This window comes from Cervus elaphus, chromosome 19 (genome assembly GCF_910594005.1).
Source record: "Cervus elaphus chromosome 19, mCerEla1.1, whole genome shotgun sequence".
Lineage (NCBI taxonomy): Eukaryota > Metazoa > Chordata > Mammalia > Artiodactyla > Cervidae > Cervus > Cervus elaphus.
In genome coordinates, this window is record NC_057833.1 from 14,273,966 (window position 1) to 14,290,716 (window position 16,751).

Below are 16,751 nucleotides of genomic sequence, written 5' to 3' on the forward strand. Positions count from 1 at the left end.
TCCGGGGGCGGACAGGGGCTGGAGTAGTGGAGAAGTGGTATGAACTTCTCTGAACCCCAATCACCTACTACCAGATCCACAAACTCCTAGTTAAAAACCCATTAACAAAACTAAATTATCTGGGAACAGGAATACTTGCTCAATAATCCTAATTATGCCTGAGAGTGCAGTGTATACAGAAGCTACTTAAGAAATAATCTGCTGATTAATAATTTCCTCATAACCAGACGACACCAGCAAGCAAATCGTTTCTTCCATTACAGAGTCTTTCAGTCGAATGATTTTAAAAACTCAAAACCCCCTTTCACTAGTGACATTAATGACCTAACACCAATAACTCGAAATCATTATTTGGTATTCACTACACGATCATTCACCAATCCAGATCTCTCCTCCGTGTTGCCCCTCTGCTCCCTCCAAATTCAGGGCTTCCTCCTTCGCATCCCAAAAGCAACGTCCAGAGCGCCCAGTGAGGCGAGAAAAAACCGATGCTCCACGTCGCACACACTGTCAAAGCAGGGAAGGTGAATACAGTAACGGCCACAACTTCCAAACCCTTTCCTCACCTCTCTCTTGGAAGTAAACAGACTTACCTTAAGTTCCAGGAAAACGGGGTCGATCTTTCTCACAGAACTGGGACCAGTTACCAAGAAGCAGCGGACCTCCCTGTCACCATAGCGACTTCTAAGAGCTAAGCTCACTCCCTCTTCGCGCGATACTTCCCCACAGCGCGTCACCCGAGCGGGCCTGAGACGCCGCCCCTCAGTGGGCCCGCCCTCTTCTAAAGGGACGTTATTGGATGACTGATCCTTGACTTAAACTGTAGGGCGAATTCCACTTTATCTTTCTCAAAATTCGCAAGGTTTTTAGAAAAATTTTATAAGAGTGCTATCGCCGTAGGGCCACGGAAAACATTGTTTCGCCTTTTTTCACTTAGTAGAAAACGTTCCCTGCAGCCTGGGTTCCGCCAGGAGTTCGCGCATGCGCGTAAGGTATCAGAAGATGGCGATAATCGCCGCATTTTTTTCAAATTAGTGGTTCCCAGAAAGCATTGCGCGCATTTGTAACGAATTTCCGTTCGAGTTTGTATTTTAGGCGCCATTTTCGAGTGAAGGACCCGGAGCCGAAACACCGGTAGGAACCGGGGGGGCTATACAACCGTTTCCAGCCTCGGTTTGAGAGGACTGTCCCGCAGGTAAAGTACTTTTTTTCCTGATCGGTTGTCACACTCTCACTTCCTGCCCGGTCCGCGGGCGCCTGGAAAGAGGCCTTGAGCTGGAGCCGCCGAAGTCTAGGCTGAGGCTGCCTCGGGGAGATTTCGCTCGCTGTCACCCCTCCCCCCTCAGTCGCTCCCCGGCGGTCGAAGCTCCCGCGCGCTTCTCCCGGGCGCCACTTCTCTGAGCTACTTAGGCGTCGATCGTGGGACTGGGGCCGCGGGGCGGGGGGCCCTCTCAGCCCCCGCGAACCTTTTCTCAGAAATCTTGGTCGGACTACGACATCGCCCCCTGTCCCGGCCCTCTGCCCGTTTCTCTTCTCCCGAGGGACTAATCACTGGGTCTGAGCCCTTACTGGTGGCCTTTCGTAGTTTATTGTCCAGCGGGATTCGCCGCGGACCTCAGAGGGACAAACCCCTGCCACCCCAAGGTGATGGAAGCGGAGCTAGCGCTGCCGGCTTCCGATTTGAAAATCGCGAGCGGTCGACCCCAGCCGCAGGTCCCCGGCCGGCTTGGAGGAGACCTCAAAACCCCCGGGCCGTCAGCCGCGCCAAGGGCTAAATGGCGGGGAGAGGAAGGTGGGCGGCGAATCGCCCCTTCGTTCCCGACTGCTCTGGGTAGAGTTGAGAACCCCTCAAACCTAGAGCTAGAACGGACTCAGAGACAAGAATCTGTGCGCTTGGATCCCTAGCCCCGAGAGTGTGGGAATGTCCGTAAATGTCGGCGTGCGGGATATAACTTCGTTTAGAAATGACGTTACAGTATTCTTACACATTTACACTGTGGACGGGGCGGGGGGTGGGGGGGTGGCCGTTAAAAAAATAAAAAGAACTTAAGCAGTTGCTCTCTTTACTTTCTCCGCAAGCACGTCTAGGAACTTGCTTAGAACTTGAGCGAATCCCGCCTTCTTGGCACTTGTTTTTTTGTGCCTTCTTTCCCGAGGACTCGCTGGCGTTGCGCGGGGTTTTTAAACGGAGCCCTAGAAAACGGGTGGACGCAGTTTTTCCTCGAGTGGGACGGGTCGCGGGCCGGCGGGGAACTTGCCGGCACGGCCGGCGGCCCGCGCGGGCTGACTTGCTCCCGGCTTTCCCTCGGCTCCAGCGACCATGCCCCGTAAAGGCACCCAGCCCTCCACTGCCCGTCGCAGAGAGGAAGGGCCGCCGCGGTCCCCGGACGGCACCAGCAGCGACGCGGAGCCGGATCCGCCGCCCGGCCGCGCGAGGAGCCAGGCGCTGGCCACCGCAGGTGAGTAGCCCTTCGTGACGCCGAGGGCAAGCGCATGGAGACCCGGCACCCAACCCGGGACGGTTGGTATTCCAGGGCGCGGACTAGAGGGGCTGCGGGGTTGACATCCGAAGGTCAAGAAAGCGATTTTCACAGATTCGACAGTGTGAAATTTCGGTTAACGGTGCTGGAGGGATGGGGGCTAGTAAGTAGATTCAATTCTGAACTTCTGGTCATTGCCTTATATTTCCGCGGAAATCGACATGGTCAGCCAGAGTGGACTTTTTTCGGTGTCAGCTTAACTATTTGTTAATATGATGAAAAGTTGCTTGATCGTACAACTTCACCTCGGTGATCTAAAATTGCAAAGAGAAGATAATTTGCTCCTACGCCCGCACGCGCCGTAGGTTTTGTGAGTCCAGAGATTGAGTGACTTGAAACCCCTGTAACTGTCACTGGAGCTCGCCAGTGTCCAAAGTTAAGGTTCCAGGTGCTTAACGGATACTGAGAGTTGGATCTAGAGCCGTAGGATTTGACCACCTTTTTAGGCAGGGAGCAGGGACTCAAGTGATGGTGGATTTTCCAGATTTGCATTACGATGTAGTGTATTGATTCCTAAAAGGTATGTTTCTATAGAATTTTGTGACTGATGGCATCTCTTTCAGAAATTTTCTTTTTTTATAAGACAAAGCCTAAAGACTCTCATCTTTTGTGAATATAATACTGTATTTGAGTGGAAAATAGAGATTACTAGGTTCCATAAATGATGTCTCTCGAAAGATTATCGTGCTAACAAATTGACTGATGCAGGCTTCCCCTCTCCCCCTTTTTTTTTTTTTTTTTTTTTTTTTTTTTTTTTTTTTTTTCCCCCTTTTTATTCTTTCCTTTGACTGACTTAGAAACTCCAAGTGAGGAAATTGATAATAGAAGTTTAGAAGAGATTTTGAATAGCATCCCTCCTCCCCCACCTCCTGCAATGACCAATGAACCTGGAGCTCCTCGTCTTATGATAACTCATATTGTAAACCAGAACTTCAAATCTTATGCTGGGGAAAAAATTCTGGGACCTTTCCATAAGGTATTTGACCATTTTTAAATAGCTGTTGTAAGGTATTTGTTATTACAAACTGTTTCAGTTTTGTAGTTACTGTATTTATCCTGATTGATACATACATGATGTGGTTTCTATGCTTTTAACTACTGAAATTAGCTTTTGTTTATCTGGTTATCTTTTGGTAACTTTCTTTATAAAATTTTCTTCACTGAATAGAATTTGTGGGTTTTATGTTTGAAAAGAATTATTTTCTCTTTAACTGTAAGAATGAATTTTGTAAAAAGTCTGAGTCAGAATTAGAATATGATCTTATTTAAAGTGTTGAAACTTGTAACATACAAAACATGATGTATGAAAACGATCTTCTAGCAGCAAAAGCTTTTTAAATACCTGTAGTTTTGCTGCAAGTTTAACCATTTTAAATTAAAATCAGTAGTATAACCTTTTTAACTTTTTTTTTCCCTGTTCTTTTTATGCAGCGATTTTCCTGTATTATTGGGCCAAATGGCAGTGGCAAATCCAATGTTATTGATTCTATGCTTTTTGTGTTTGGCTATCGAGCACAAAAAATAAGATCTAAAAAACTCTCAGTTCTAATACACAATTCTGATGAACATAAGGATATTCAGAGTTGCACTGTAGCTGTTCATTTTCAAAAGATAATTGATAAGGTAAGGGATTTTGTTTAGTTATTTGCATCTTCAAGTAAGGAACACAGGATTTCATTGCATTACACATTTTATTATTTGGGGCTTAAATTAGCTTGTAAAAAATAGTATGTGGTTAAAGCAGAACTAATACTGATTTCATTGCCTCCGTGGTCATATTTTCTTTTTGAGGTGTGATGGTGGCTGTTAAACTTAAAATATTAAGATTTTTCGCCAGGGAAATGAATTATAAGTAGTTCATAGTAATACCTTTTTGAGCAGTTCTAGTATCTTGAGTACCAATTTGGCATTCTTTTATTACAAATTTTGGATTTGTTTTTAAAGTTATGTTTTCATTGCTTTCAGATAAGTTACCTAAACTTGAAAATGTAACAGTTGACTAATTTTACCATCTCCATTATTTCAATTCACATTAAAGTTAGTAGGAATCTATATGTGCGATACGAAAGAACTTGTCTTTCATATCAACTTTTAAAACAGCAGAAGGATAAGCTAACTTTTTTTTTTCCTCTAAAAGGAGACAATTGTACATAAAATGCATATTTGGGTTATTTACATGGCTCTGTTGGTACTGGGGTTTTTTCTCTTCTGTTTAAGAATCAGCTTTGGGAATTCATAGTTCAAAACTGGCTGGAACCTAAAAATGTAGAAAACTAATTACATAATGAAATGAGGATGTGATTTGGCCTCTAGGTCTTGTTTTGTTTTTAATTTTAATATAAAGAGCTTTAAATAAATCTACATGGTGGTATATATTTTAATTTTGTTTCTTAGTGCTTTTCTGTTATACAGTTTTGGTTGAAAAGTAGATAGCCAGTAAATCAGATTTGATTTTGTAGCTTATTAATTACACTGGATTTGTGTGAAGTTTAAAAGTCATGGTTTCAAAATGACATAGTTTTTAAAGGAAAGCAAGTTTTAATGTTAAAGCAGATTTGCCCTTCATTTCTTTTTGTTTGATTAAAAAACAGGGAAATGTAGTTGTCAGTTCTTTGCAGTTCTTTTTACCTTTAATTAATAGCTTATTTTTCACCACCACCACCCTCCAAAAATTAATCTATATCACTGCACTACTATCCCCTCCCTTTTTCCTTGAATCATCCCTTGCAGCTTTTTTTAATGAACTAATGTAATCTATCAAGGTGGTTTAATATTTTGGGTGAGTTTGTTTTGGATACAGTGGGATTTTTGTTTCCTTTCAGTTCTTTTCTCAGTTACGTGTGTTTTTAGGCTTGAAGGTGTAGTTGGTTTGACTTTTTGGTTTTTGTGATCTGTGAGGAAGGAGACCAAGAACTCCATAGAAATAGAAAATTATTTCTATTCTTTGCTAAGATAATTAATTCTTAGAACTATTGTCAGCTTTTGTACATATCCAGTTAAAAGTTCTTAATCCATGGAATTAGTTTCAATATGAATTGAGTGAAGTTTGAAGCAAACTTATGATTTAATACCAGCAATTGTTTTCTGGTTTTGTTTTTCCTCAAAACAGGAAGGGGATGATTATGAAGTCATTCCTAACAGTAACTTCTATGTATCCAGAACGGCCTACAGAGATAATACTTCTGTTTATCACGTAAGTGGGAAGAAGACTACATTTAAGGATGTTGGAATTCTTCTTCGAAGCCATGGAATTGACTTGGACCATAATAGATTTTTAATCTTACAGGTAAGTTTATTAAGACATCAGAGGTTCTCTCTTTTTTTTCTTTTAATAAAAGTGTAAAGAGGTTTTTTTCCTATTGGATGAATCCTGTATTTTTGAGGCCTTAAAGTACTGTAGCAGCACATCATGGTTTACATACTACAGTCAAGATGCGAATCATTATTTGCTGCTCTAGAAATTTAAGGAAATGCATTCAAAACTGTATTTTCATCATCATATGCTCATTTTGTTTGGATGGACTGACATACTTGTTCCGCTCTAGCAGCACGTAAATATTGGCGTAGTAAAATAAATATTAAACACCAATATTATTGTGCTGCTTTAGCGTGACAGGGACATAGCAACTATTTATCATTTCTGTTTGTATTTCTCTTTATGATAACATTTTAAATAAGATTTGTTATCTTTTAGTAGTTCTTTTACTTTTGTTCTTATTTGTAATCTCTAATATATATGCCAAAAAAAGAAAAAAAAACACTCTGGATACTAGGTGTTTGACAGATTTCTCTGATTTAATTTTTTATTTTTTTTTTTAAACAATATGGTCAATTAAAAGCTCATACAAGCTCTTTGTTTTGGTTTAAGTGGCCTATTGAACCACTACTACTGGAAAATTAGAAAGTGATATTACATTCTTAAGTATCATACTGTTAAAGTCTTTTTAAGGAGGTATAACATTAAGAACTTGGTGTTAAGTTGATTTTTATTAGAAATTCTTTTCTTTATTTGAGTAAAGGTATTTTCTACCAGATTTGCTTGGTAAGAAAATGCCTTATCTTCTCTATGTTTTATCTTTGAAGAAATTTGTTAGCGTAAAAGCATGGCTTAAGAGGAGAACTATTGTGATGTAGAAATAGCAGCTGATATTCTTTAGTGTCCTGCGCTACGTTTGAGAAAGTTCTGTTAGTGTGGCTGAGTGTTCCCAGTAAGAAACTTATAAAATGTTAGCTGCTATTTCCATTTCAGTCTATATTTTTCAACTATTTTTAAAAAATAAAAGTTATTTATAAATAATGTATGTGGAAAGTAAATAAATATCATTCTGGGATGACTTATGTTAGTATCTTGCTACCAGCTCATTTGTATACTTCTGTAACCCAAACTTAATTTAAAATGGATCTTGGGAAATCATAAGCAGATATATTTCTAAATGAGATTTGAATTTACATAAATGTGGGGTTAAAGCTATGTGTGTTTTTTAATCAAATTTAACTATTCTGGGATTTGATTTGGTTAATTATGGATTAAAAAGTTATGCCCCATTAGAAAACTAAATTTGATAATGATACCATTTTGCAGGAGCTTATTGTTGTGTTTATCTTATTATTTGCTGTGTACTTACTATCACCCTGAGATAAAATTTTACACCTGTACGTAGACTCATCAAAATAGACTGCATTTTAACTCTTGTAAGGGTAATTTTTTTTCCTTGGTATAGCCTTTCTACATAATTCAGTGAATAAAGGGAATTAAATAAAGTAACATCCCAAAGAGGTAAATAAGAGTAGTTCTTAAATTGTAAATTTTGTATTCAATATGTGCTTCTAGAGTGTCCAGGATGCTTAAGCCCTTTATCCCCATAATCTCAACTTGTTTTTAATCATCTTAACAGTTACATTGTTGAAATCATTTTTAATACCAAGGTAAACTTTCCACATTAACAAATTGAATTCCGTTTGATTAAATTTACAGATAAGAATCTTAAGGGCTCACCTGTTAGGAAGAAGAAACAGGGACTGGACTAGATAGATAATTTAAAAGTTTGAGGGAAAGTATCAGTGGTTTCTATGGACTTTTATTTAGTTCCTTATCAAAATCTTAGACTCCTGCCCTAGAGATATAAAACATTTGAAGGTAAGTAAGAATACAATTTTCATTACCTTATCTCCCACTAAATAACATTTATCTTAAAAACTAACTAGTTTGGGAGATTGGGAACTTGGGACCATCAGAATATCATCATCTAAGACATAGGTGGTTGCTTTGAATAAAATGTAGGCTCTTTGGCCAGTGGTAGTGATTAACAGGCTAAGTGATACAAATTCAGCTAAAGTGAAAACTTATTTTTTAGACTAAAAAGCACTGAAATTTAGAAGTCCATAAGGATAATTTTTTTATAGTATTTATAATGGTATAGTAGGTTCTTCAAGTAGGTATTTCTAGTATTTGAAATCATTTAAAATTTCATCTTTGGCTATTTTAATGAGTTCCTAATGAGTCACTAAACTGAGATACTATAAATGATCCAAAGATGGTAGAAGTCTTATTTCTTGTCCTTACAGGCATTTATACATGCCTTCCAAAAGTGTTAGGTTATAACTACCATTGTACTTTGTACATTTTTGTACATTTCCCTGTTTATACCTTGTTTGAGAGCTGGTTTCCCATTGTCCTAATTCTTGGTATGAACAAGTAGAGTTTTTATTAGCTGAAAGATTTCACAGTAGCTCATTTTGTCACAGTTTTCAACTTCATATGCTTTTTGTCTTCATATTTTAAAATCTAAACTAAAATTTAAAAATAACTAAGATTTTTTTTTTCTTATTTAGTAATTTGGAGATTGGATTAACCAAGATCTGAGTTACCTGTTCATTTTTTCTTTCCAGTATACTTCTCCACCAGGCATAACATATAAGCTTACTTGAATTCTGATCTTTTATCTGTAGAAATAAGACTGTGCTGTATCGAAAGAAGTTGTTTTAGTTTTATCAGTAGTACTTCAGTTATCCAAAAGTGTCTTGTTCAACACCTCAACTATATGAAAGAAACTATCCCTAAGCACCCAAAATAAATACCAAGCAGTCTACCTCCTAAAGCGTTGTCCTTTCTGTTTATGCACTTGTTTTACAGGTACTAACCTCAGTCATTAGTTTCTTAGCCTTTGTTAGTTCACAAATTAAAAATTTATTTAGAATAGCATAAAAACAGTAACTTAAAAAAAAAACAGTAACTTTAAAGTAGAAAATGGAGAAAATAAAAATACAACCAAGACAAACTGTCAAAGCCTAGTAAATCTGGACCATTTAATTTTGATGCAAACACCTATATTTACCTTAAATCTTAAGGCCTTCCTTATTAGGGAAAAAAAACATTTTATTATGTATGTACTATATTTGAATTTCCTGTGATTCATGCTTGGTAAAATTTGGATTCTGTTTCAGTAAAGATAAAGCATCGTACCTGTTTATTCCTCTTAGATTTTTAAGCTGTATTGTTGTAAATTAGATTATTGAGGAATGCTGTAAATGAGTCACAATATCTTGGTTTTCTGCCCAGTTCAATAAGTTAAGGTTTAGGCCTTGGATATTATAAATATCCTCTTGACATATTCTTGCTATTTTTATGTTGCTTTTAAAAACCATAAATGGTATTTTCCACAGTTGCTTAATATCTCTGATACAGTGTAAATACAAATTAAAACATAGGAAGTTAGTAGTAAACAACAGTGAAGAAATTTGTTTAAAACCTTGTTTAGTACACTTAAGCTATGGAAAATAGAAATAACATTGAGGAGGACTATAAAACTGTCAGCTTCAGATGCTAGCTTTATAGCAACTTGAAACTTGTTTGTTTGGGTTTTTGTCTACCATACTACCACTGTTTGTGATCTGGAGCTTTGAAGGTGACTTTAAATTCAGGTTTTAGATTATTTCTAAAATGTACTGAGCTTTAAATTAAAACTACTTTGTAATTTCATTTTGGGATAGGTACGTTTTCTGAAATGAGTGGTCCTTTAAGCCTAGACTATACAAGCCCTCAGATTATACATGAAATGACACAAAATGGAAAAATAAGGAAGAAAACAAATAGTAGCAAGTGCTAAGGCAGTCAGAGAACATCAAGGAACAGAACCACAAGAAAGGTCTCAGGTTGTCGTTGAAATACCACAGCAGTCCTAATAGTCACCTGACAGGCAGAGGCCTAAATGTTCTAATAACCTGTTGATTCAGTAGTGTCAATTGATAATAACCATTTTTTAATGGATCCCATATAACAAATGAAAACAGTGTTATATGGGACTTGAGATGGAATTGTTGATTCATAAATGTCCTTGTCTTTGACTTGAAAATGTTTTTTCTGCTGGGCAACCTTGTTAGAATGAAAAGAAATCAGAGCTATATATCTTTCATTTTAATTGGAAAGGGAGGAACAAGTGACCAAAAACAAGCGACCTCTATGCTTTGTTTTTATTAGGCAGTCTCCTAATAGTAGTATTCCATCACTTCAGTAAATAATTTGGCCTGGAAAAGTATGATGCCCTTAGGAATATTTTTTGTCATTGTTACACCAAATCATAACTTCTGGTTATCTGAAAAATGTATGCCTAAATAATACCTTATGTGATTTGACTCAGATACGTAAGTTCTCTTGACATGAATTTTCATTTATCTTACAGTAAGTGTTCAGCTATTCAAATCGAATTAGAATACTAGACTATTTGGTGTCAGATATTTGGATTATAAACACAGACATAAAAGAGTTAAACTACTTCCGGATTAGTAATTCTCAGCTGGGAGTAGTTGTTGCTTTCTCCCCCAGTACATTTCGCATTGTCTGGAGACAGTTTAGGCTGTCAGCAGCTGGGGGAAGCCTCATGCTGGCATCTCGTGGGTAGGGTCAGAGATGTTTCAACATCTTACGCTACCCAGCATAGCTCCCCACAACAAAGTATTCAGCCCAAAATGTCAGCAATGTTGCTGTTGATAAACCTTGTTTAGATAACAACTGAATAAGTCTTGGCTTGTACAATGGCTAGAGTCTCACCTGTTGTGATCCAAAGCTTAGATACTCTTCCAGGCTTAAGTTCTGTCTAAAACTTAAAGCTTACCTAAAATATTTGGAAAGAACTGATAATTGAAAGCAGAACAAAATACTTTATATAAATGTCTACATGTTTTAGTTTAAACACTAATATTTAGCTAAATCTAATTCATACATACCCAAGGTTACAGAGAAATTTAAACAATGACAGGCTCTTAGGATAACATTTCACCGTGTTTTATAATCATGTGCTGTTATCAAAGTACAGAAAAGGAGTCATCGTTTTTTTTCTGTGTATAATTATATTGAAGATTTTGGTAATATGATGCTTTGTCATTAGCAAGTTTTAACCCAGATTTTTAAGTTTCATTTATAGATACTGTAGATATTTAAATTGAGAAAGAATATATGCCCCTTTTTAAAAAAATTTTTTCAGTCTTAGCTATTGTGCAGAAATAAAGGGATATGTTTTTATTTTTCTACTTGTGTGTCCCTTTTTTCTATTGTAATAAAGAGTACAAGCAGGCTACTGGTGTGAAGTAAAGTAGCATTTTGCCTGAGCATATTCAGACAAAATTTTCTCCCCCATCAAGCTAAATGGCTGCCTTTCAGTCAGCCTTGAAAGTTACTGACTGGATTTTTTTCTTTTCTCTTTGTACCTGAACTGCATAAGTGCAAATATATAATGTTAATCTTAGATTTTAACTATAGTTTAAAAGTTGTTATAATAATGATTGCAAGCAAAAGTTTTCCAGTGTTATATGTACCAAGACCTTTAGTTTACAGTCAGTTGGCCTTTTCCTATTATTACCATGAGAGAAAATAGTATTTCCTTTTTTATTTAATTGTTTGTTTAGAAAGTTAGAACATCTTTACTTGGAATTTTATATAGTTTTATTTATTTATTTTTGGCTGTGCTGGGTCTTTGTTACTTTGCACAGGCTTTCTCTAGTTGAAGCGAATGGGAGCTACTCTAGTGTTGCGCAGGCTTCTCATTGCAGTAGCTTCTCTTGTTGCAAAGCTGGGCTCTGGAGCACAGGCTCAGCAGTTGGCAGCACACGGACTTAGTTGCTCCAAGGAATGTGGGATCTTCCCAGACCAGGGATCGAACTCAAGTCTCTGGCAGGAGGATTCTTTACCACTGAACTATCAGGGAAGTCCTATTTGCATCTTACGAAATCTTTTTATGCTACTGATTTACATCATTTAGTTCTAATTAATGTTGGATTTGTTAATTGACTTGTTTCTAGTTCTCACTTGAGGCTGGTGTAGCCAAACATATACAGTGAGTGTAAAATATTACTTTTTTTAAAGGGTGAAGTTGAACAAATTGCTATGATGAAACCAAAAGGCCAGACTGAACACGATGAGGGTATGCTTGAATATTTAGAAGATATAATTGGTTCTGGACGACTAAATGAACCTATTAAAGTCTTATGTCGGAGAGTTGAAATATTAAATGAACACAGAGGAGAAAAGGTGAATCTTCTGTAGGCTTTTGTAAACCAGAATGTTTCATTTATTGATTAACAAATTTTACTAAGCCAGATAATTCAAGTTATGGTAGATCATAATTGTTTAAGCGAAGTTTTATGTTTTCCTTATGAACATTTCAAAGAAACACTTTTGTGAATGTAGTTTGTTTTTATCTCATGTTGGCATATCTTAAATTCAGACTGTTCAAATACACTTAATATGAACAATTTCTATCCTTTTAACTTTTGTAGTTAAACAGAGTTAAGATGGTAGAAAAGGAAAAGGATGCCTTAGAAGGAGAAAAAAACATAGCCATTGAATTTCTTACCTTGGAAAATGAAATATATAGAAAAAAGAATCATGTCTGTCAATATTACATGTAAGTACCTTAATTTATCAACTTTTGTATTAGTTTCTGACATTAAAATCTAATCTGTTCTCTCTTCCCATATTAGAGAAATGCGAAGACTGAAGTAAAAAAAAATTCTGCAAGTGGTTGTGATGAATTTATTAAATTAGAGTTTTTTGCCATAGTAGTGAAGTTAATTTTTAACTATCCTACTTGAAGTTGAGTTCACAAATATCACTGTGCTTAATACTTAATAGTTCTACTTACAAGTTCTTTTTAATTCATTTAATAGCAGATCTAATTGTGTTTATATGGAACCTATTTTGTTCCTAATGCTAGCCTTGACCCTGGGTTGGTTTCTTCCTTCCCCCTCCAAAGACCTAGATAACTTTAGAAACAGCTGATTTTACTTAAAATAGTTTCAGAGTTTTAGAAATGGTACTTTAGGATCTCTGATAGCTTTTTCTCTCTCTCTAGTTATGATCTGCAGAAACGAATTGCTGAAATGGAGACTCAAAAGGAAAAAATTAATGAAGATACCAAAGAAATTAATGAGAAGAGCAATATACTGTCAAATGAAATGAAAGCTAAGAATAAAGCTGTAAAAGATGTAGAGAAGTAATAATCTTTTGGAAAGTACTAAAAGTAGATTATTTTATGACATGTATGTGTGTGTGTCTATATATAAACTTAATACCAGCATATGAGGGCAATATATTTGCCAGCATATGAAATATTTTAAATGGTTTCTTTTTGCAACCAAAAAACTGAATTGCCTTTCATCCAGTTGATGATTATCACAGGTTTGAGTGCCCAACTCTGGTGTTAAATAATGGAGGATGCTACCCCCTAGTGGCAGAACTCAATAATACAAAACATCATTGCAAAAATAGGTATTTAACCTGACAGGTTAGTTGTCTTAAAGTTTTATCATTACTTTTTTCATGGCAATCTTCAGTGACACCGGTATCCCTTACCTATGCAGTTTTCTTTTTTTATTCTTTAAAATGAGTTTTGACTTTTTTTTTTTAACCGTCAAATTGTTATATACCTAGACATCATAGTCACTATTTCCAATCTAGCTTTGAGAGACAAAATAACTCATAACCACACATTTTAACAACTCCTTCAAATATGGATGGAGGGGAGGGTTAGCTTGAAGCAGGTAGTATTAGGATCCTACCTTATAAGAACTTGGTACATTTACATGGTGTTTCAGGCAAGGTATATAAGGTCACTTTGAAATATCTGAATATCCAAAATAGTGACTGATAATTTTGTTACTTTGCTAGGAAGCTGAATAAAATTACAAAATTTATTGAGGAGAACAAAGAAAAATTTACAAAACTAGATTTGGAAGATGTTCAAGTTAGGGAAAAATTGAAACATGCTACAAGTAAAGCCAAAAAACTAGAGAAACAACTTCAAAAAGATAAAGAAAAGGTAGGTTATGTGGGGGAAATTCTTAATATTTCATGTCTGTCTGATGTAGTTTTTATTATTTTTCATGAATGTTCTTGCCCCTTAGAGAATGAATTGGAATTCTGAATGTTAAGTGCTTCAGGATTTATCTCTGAACCTAATTCCCCCCACCCCACCCTCTATGGAAATCCTGCATCCATTGACTTTGAGTTTTAGAGCTTATATATCTGATATACATGATTGGAGAACTGTTTACCAAATCAGTAATTCTGTTTTGGTGACAAAATAATCTTCCTAGAATATATGGTTTAAAAAGAGGTTTTTAGTTACATATCATAGACTTTTAAAAGTAGTACCTTTGTCTACAGAAATCAAGTTAAGAATATCAGCAGGAGTTTCCCCTTAGAAAGGAGGGAAGGGGAAGCCATAATTTATAGCAAGGGGTTGATGAGCTAGTTTGAAGTTTTAAAAGACGATGAACTTTAGACCAGAATGCCTAATTTGCTGGGAGCCAGACTAATAATTAATTTGGAGCATTTCAAACTATATTCACAGTTTAATCAGATACTCATAGAGGCAACACTGAAAGCCCCTCCCCTCAAAAAAGTTTTGTACCATATATTTACATGGTACTTATAACATAGGCTCTGCTTTACCTTATAAGCAAATGCATTTGTTCATAAAATACTTTATGTGTGTACAGTAATAGCACATCTTATATGAATCAGTGTTTGAAGGATAACATTTTGGGAAGTGTTTAATTTCCCCCGTTACAGATAACCAGGATAAACAAAATACCATGGATGTCATAGTAACCCCTAAATTGAACAGAGTAAGCCAGATGTAACTTGAGTAACAGTTATTAGCCTTTGGACACCAACTGTGGAAGAGTGATTATTACTGGAAGGTATTAATGGAATAAAATATTAGTCCCACATGGTGACTCTGAAAGGGTAAAGTTGGGAAAGATCTTAGGATTTGAGAGAGACTGGGGGGGTGTAAAGGTAATATGTGGTAAGTTGTAATGTACCGTGAAGGGTACTTTAAGGAATTCCATGTACTCAGACCATGTGTGTAGGTGAAGAAGGTTAATTACAGCATAAAGTTAGAGCAGAAGGAAGAAAGATACAATGCCCAGCCAAGGAGAATTGTCTTTTGTAAGGAATCAAGAATTCATAGAATAATCTTTACCTAATTCTATGAATTAGACTGAATATAGAAATTGCAGCATATAGTTAAGGAAGTATACTTGCTAAAGCTAGCTGGTTCAAACCTAATTACAATGAAAACTGCAAAGGTCTAGAAGATCTTGAGAAATGCTTTTAAATAAGTCGGGTATTAATGGTATTGGATAGCCTAAAGGTACATGCTCCTAGTAACTTTTTAATTTGTTGTATAATCTTAGGTTGAAGAATTTAAAAGTATACCTGCCAAGAGTGAGAATATCATAAGGGAGACAACAACTAGAAACAATGCCCTTGAGAAAGAAAAAGAAAAAGAAGAAGAAAAATTAAAGGAAGTTATGGATAGCCTTAAACAGGAAACACAAGACCTTCAAAAAGAAAAAGAAGTAAGATTTCCTTATCAGTTGGTGTTTATTTTGATGGCTTTTTTCCCCTCCTATCTTAAAGATTGTTTTTATAGTAATAGTAAAAAATGAACTGTTAGAATGAGAAGTTTAGGTTTTTAATATCTAACATCCACAAAAATAGCCAACCTAAGCACTCTCCCTTTTTGTTTTCTGCTTTCTCATTTTAAAAAGATGTTAACTGAGAATGAGAACTTAAAGTGGTAGAAGAAAATGCATATCAGATACTTTGCTTTATATGCTATTCTCTGTTAATGTTGATTTAATCACCACGTTTTCTCGTCTCTTAAATTATTTTCTTGGTAATTTAATTGGTCACTACCTATACATGCTTGGAACTGCACTAACCATAGGTTGACATCTCCCTTCTTTACTTTTGTAGCTCTTGTGTAATAGTGTTAAAGCTATGGGTCTTGTGTTAATTCTTGGTTGCTTAAGTCAGTTACATATAAGGTCTTTGTAAATTATACCTCAGTGAAGTATTTTGGGGTTTCTCGACAGACTAAATTGATTCTGTTTCGAAATATGGACATGTTCTAACCTCTATAAGAGTTTGTAAGTAGGATGCCTATGTGATAAAGTGGCTAAGTATCATACAGTCACTTTCCTAATACAATACTTTATAGATCAATTTTTCACATTAGCTCATCTCATGTATATCAAGTAATCCCGTGTGCCTTGGCATTCTAGGTTAGTAACAAAGCAGGACTCATACCTAGGTATCTTTGGAGCTAAAAACAGGCTCTGCTGCTTACGAGTGAGTGCATGACTTTGAACAAGTTATTTAAACTCTGACCTCAGTTTCCTCAAAATGGGCATGATGATGATCATAGGATTGTTGCGTTAAGGAATTAATACATACAAAACATTCAGGATAGTGCTTTGAACATATTCTACAGTGGTGTGGGTGTGTGTGTTGGTGGTCATGATTTTTTATCATATTAGTCTCTAAATTGAGATAGAAGGAAATGGCAACCCACTCCAGTATTCTTGCCTGGAGAATCCTGTGGACAGAGGAACCTAGTGGTCTGCTGTCCATAGGGTCGCACAGAGTCCGACAGGACTGAGGCAACTCAGTATGCATGCATGTGTTGGAGAAGGAAATGGCAACCCACCCCAGTATTCCTGCCTGGAGAATCCCAGGAACGGAGGATCCTGACAGCTGCCGTCCATCTATGGGGTCACACAGAGTCAGACAGGACTGGAGCGACTTAGCAGCAGCAGCAGCTACCTCATTAAGCTGTTATTAAATCAGTTGGGGAAAGACTTCATATACCATGAACATTCACAACTAAGCAAAAACTGTTAGTCCATTCACTTATGACATTTACT

At 36.5% G+C, this 16,751-nt stretch overlaps 2 protein-coding genes across 9 annotated transcripts in view; one reads left to right on the top strand and one right to left on the bottom strand.

Moving 5' to 3' along the window:
• IFT80 (intraflagellar transport 80) overlaps positions 1–746 on the bottom strand; it is a 114,409-nt gene extending 113,663 nt beyond the window's left edge. For 3 of the 4 annotated variants that reach the window (XM_043875291.1, XM_043875288.1, XM_043875292.1), the window contains exon 1: positions 594–746. The gene's annotated coding sequence lies outside the window, so the exon portion shown is untranslated. Of the gene's footprint in view, positions 1–377; positions 508–593 lie in introns of all 4 variants that reach the window. The other variant, XM_043875289.1, reaches the window with a different exon arrangement.
• A 51-nt stretch (positions 747–797) lies between these two features.
• Positions 798–16,751, top strand: part of SMC4 (structural maintenance of chromosomes 4) — a 32,792-nt gene continuing 16,838 nt past the window's right edge. Inside the window, exons 1-11 of one of the 5 annotated variants that reach the window (XM_043875283.1) lie at positions 798–992; positions 1,096–1,195; positions 2,316–2,459; positions 3,338–3,516; positions 3,972–4,163; positions 5,650–5,826; positions 11,899–12,063; positions 12,312–12,439; positions 12,887–13,027; positions 13,702–13,852; positions 15,237–15,401. In XM_043875283.1, coding sequence (XP_043731218.1) covers positions 2,321–2,459; positions 3,338–3,516; positions 3,972–4,163; positions 5,650–5,826; positions 11,899–12,063; positions 12,312–12,439; positions 12,887–13,027; positions 13,702–13,852; positions 15,237–15,401 — 1,437 coding nt within the window. In that variant the 5' untranslated portion in view covers positions 798–992; positions 1,096–1,195; positions 2,316–2,320. Of the gene's footprint in view, positions 1,196–2,079; positions 2,460–2,501; positions 3,259–3,303; positions 3,517–3,971; positions 4,164–5,649; positions 5,827–11,898; positions 12,064–12,311; positions 12,440–12,886; positions 13,028–13,701; positions 13,853–15,236; positions 15,402–16,751 lie in introns of those variants that run through there. The other 4 variants (XM_043875285.1, XM_043875286.1, XM_043875282.1 and 1 more) reach the window with 4 other exon arrangements.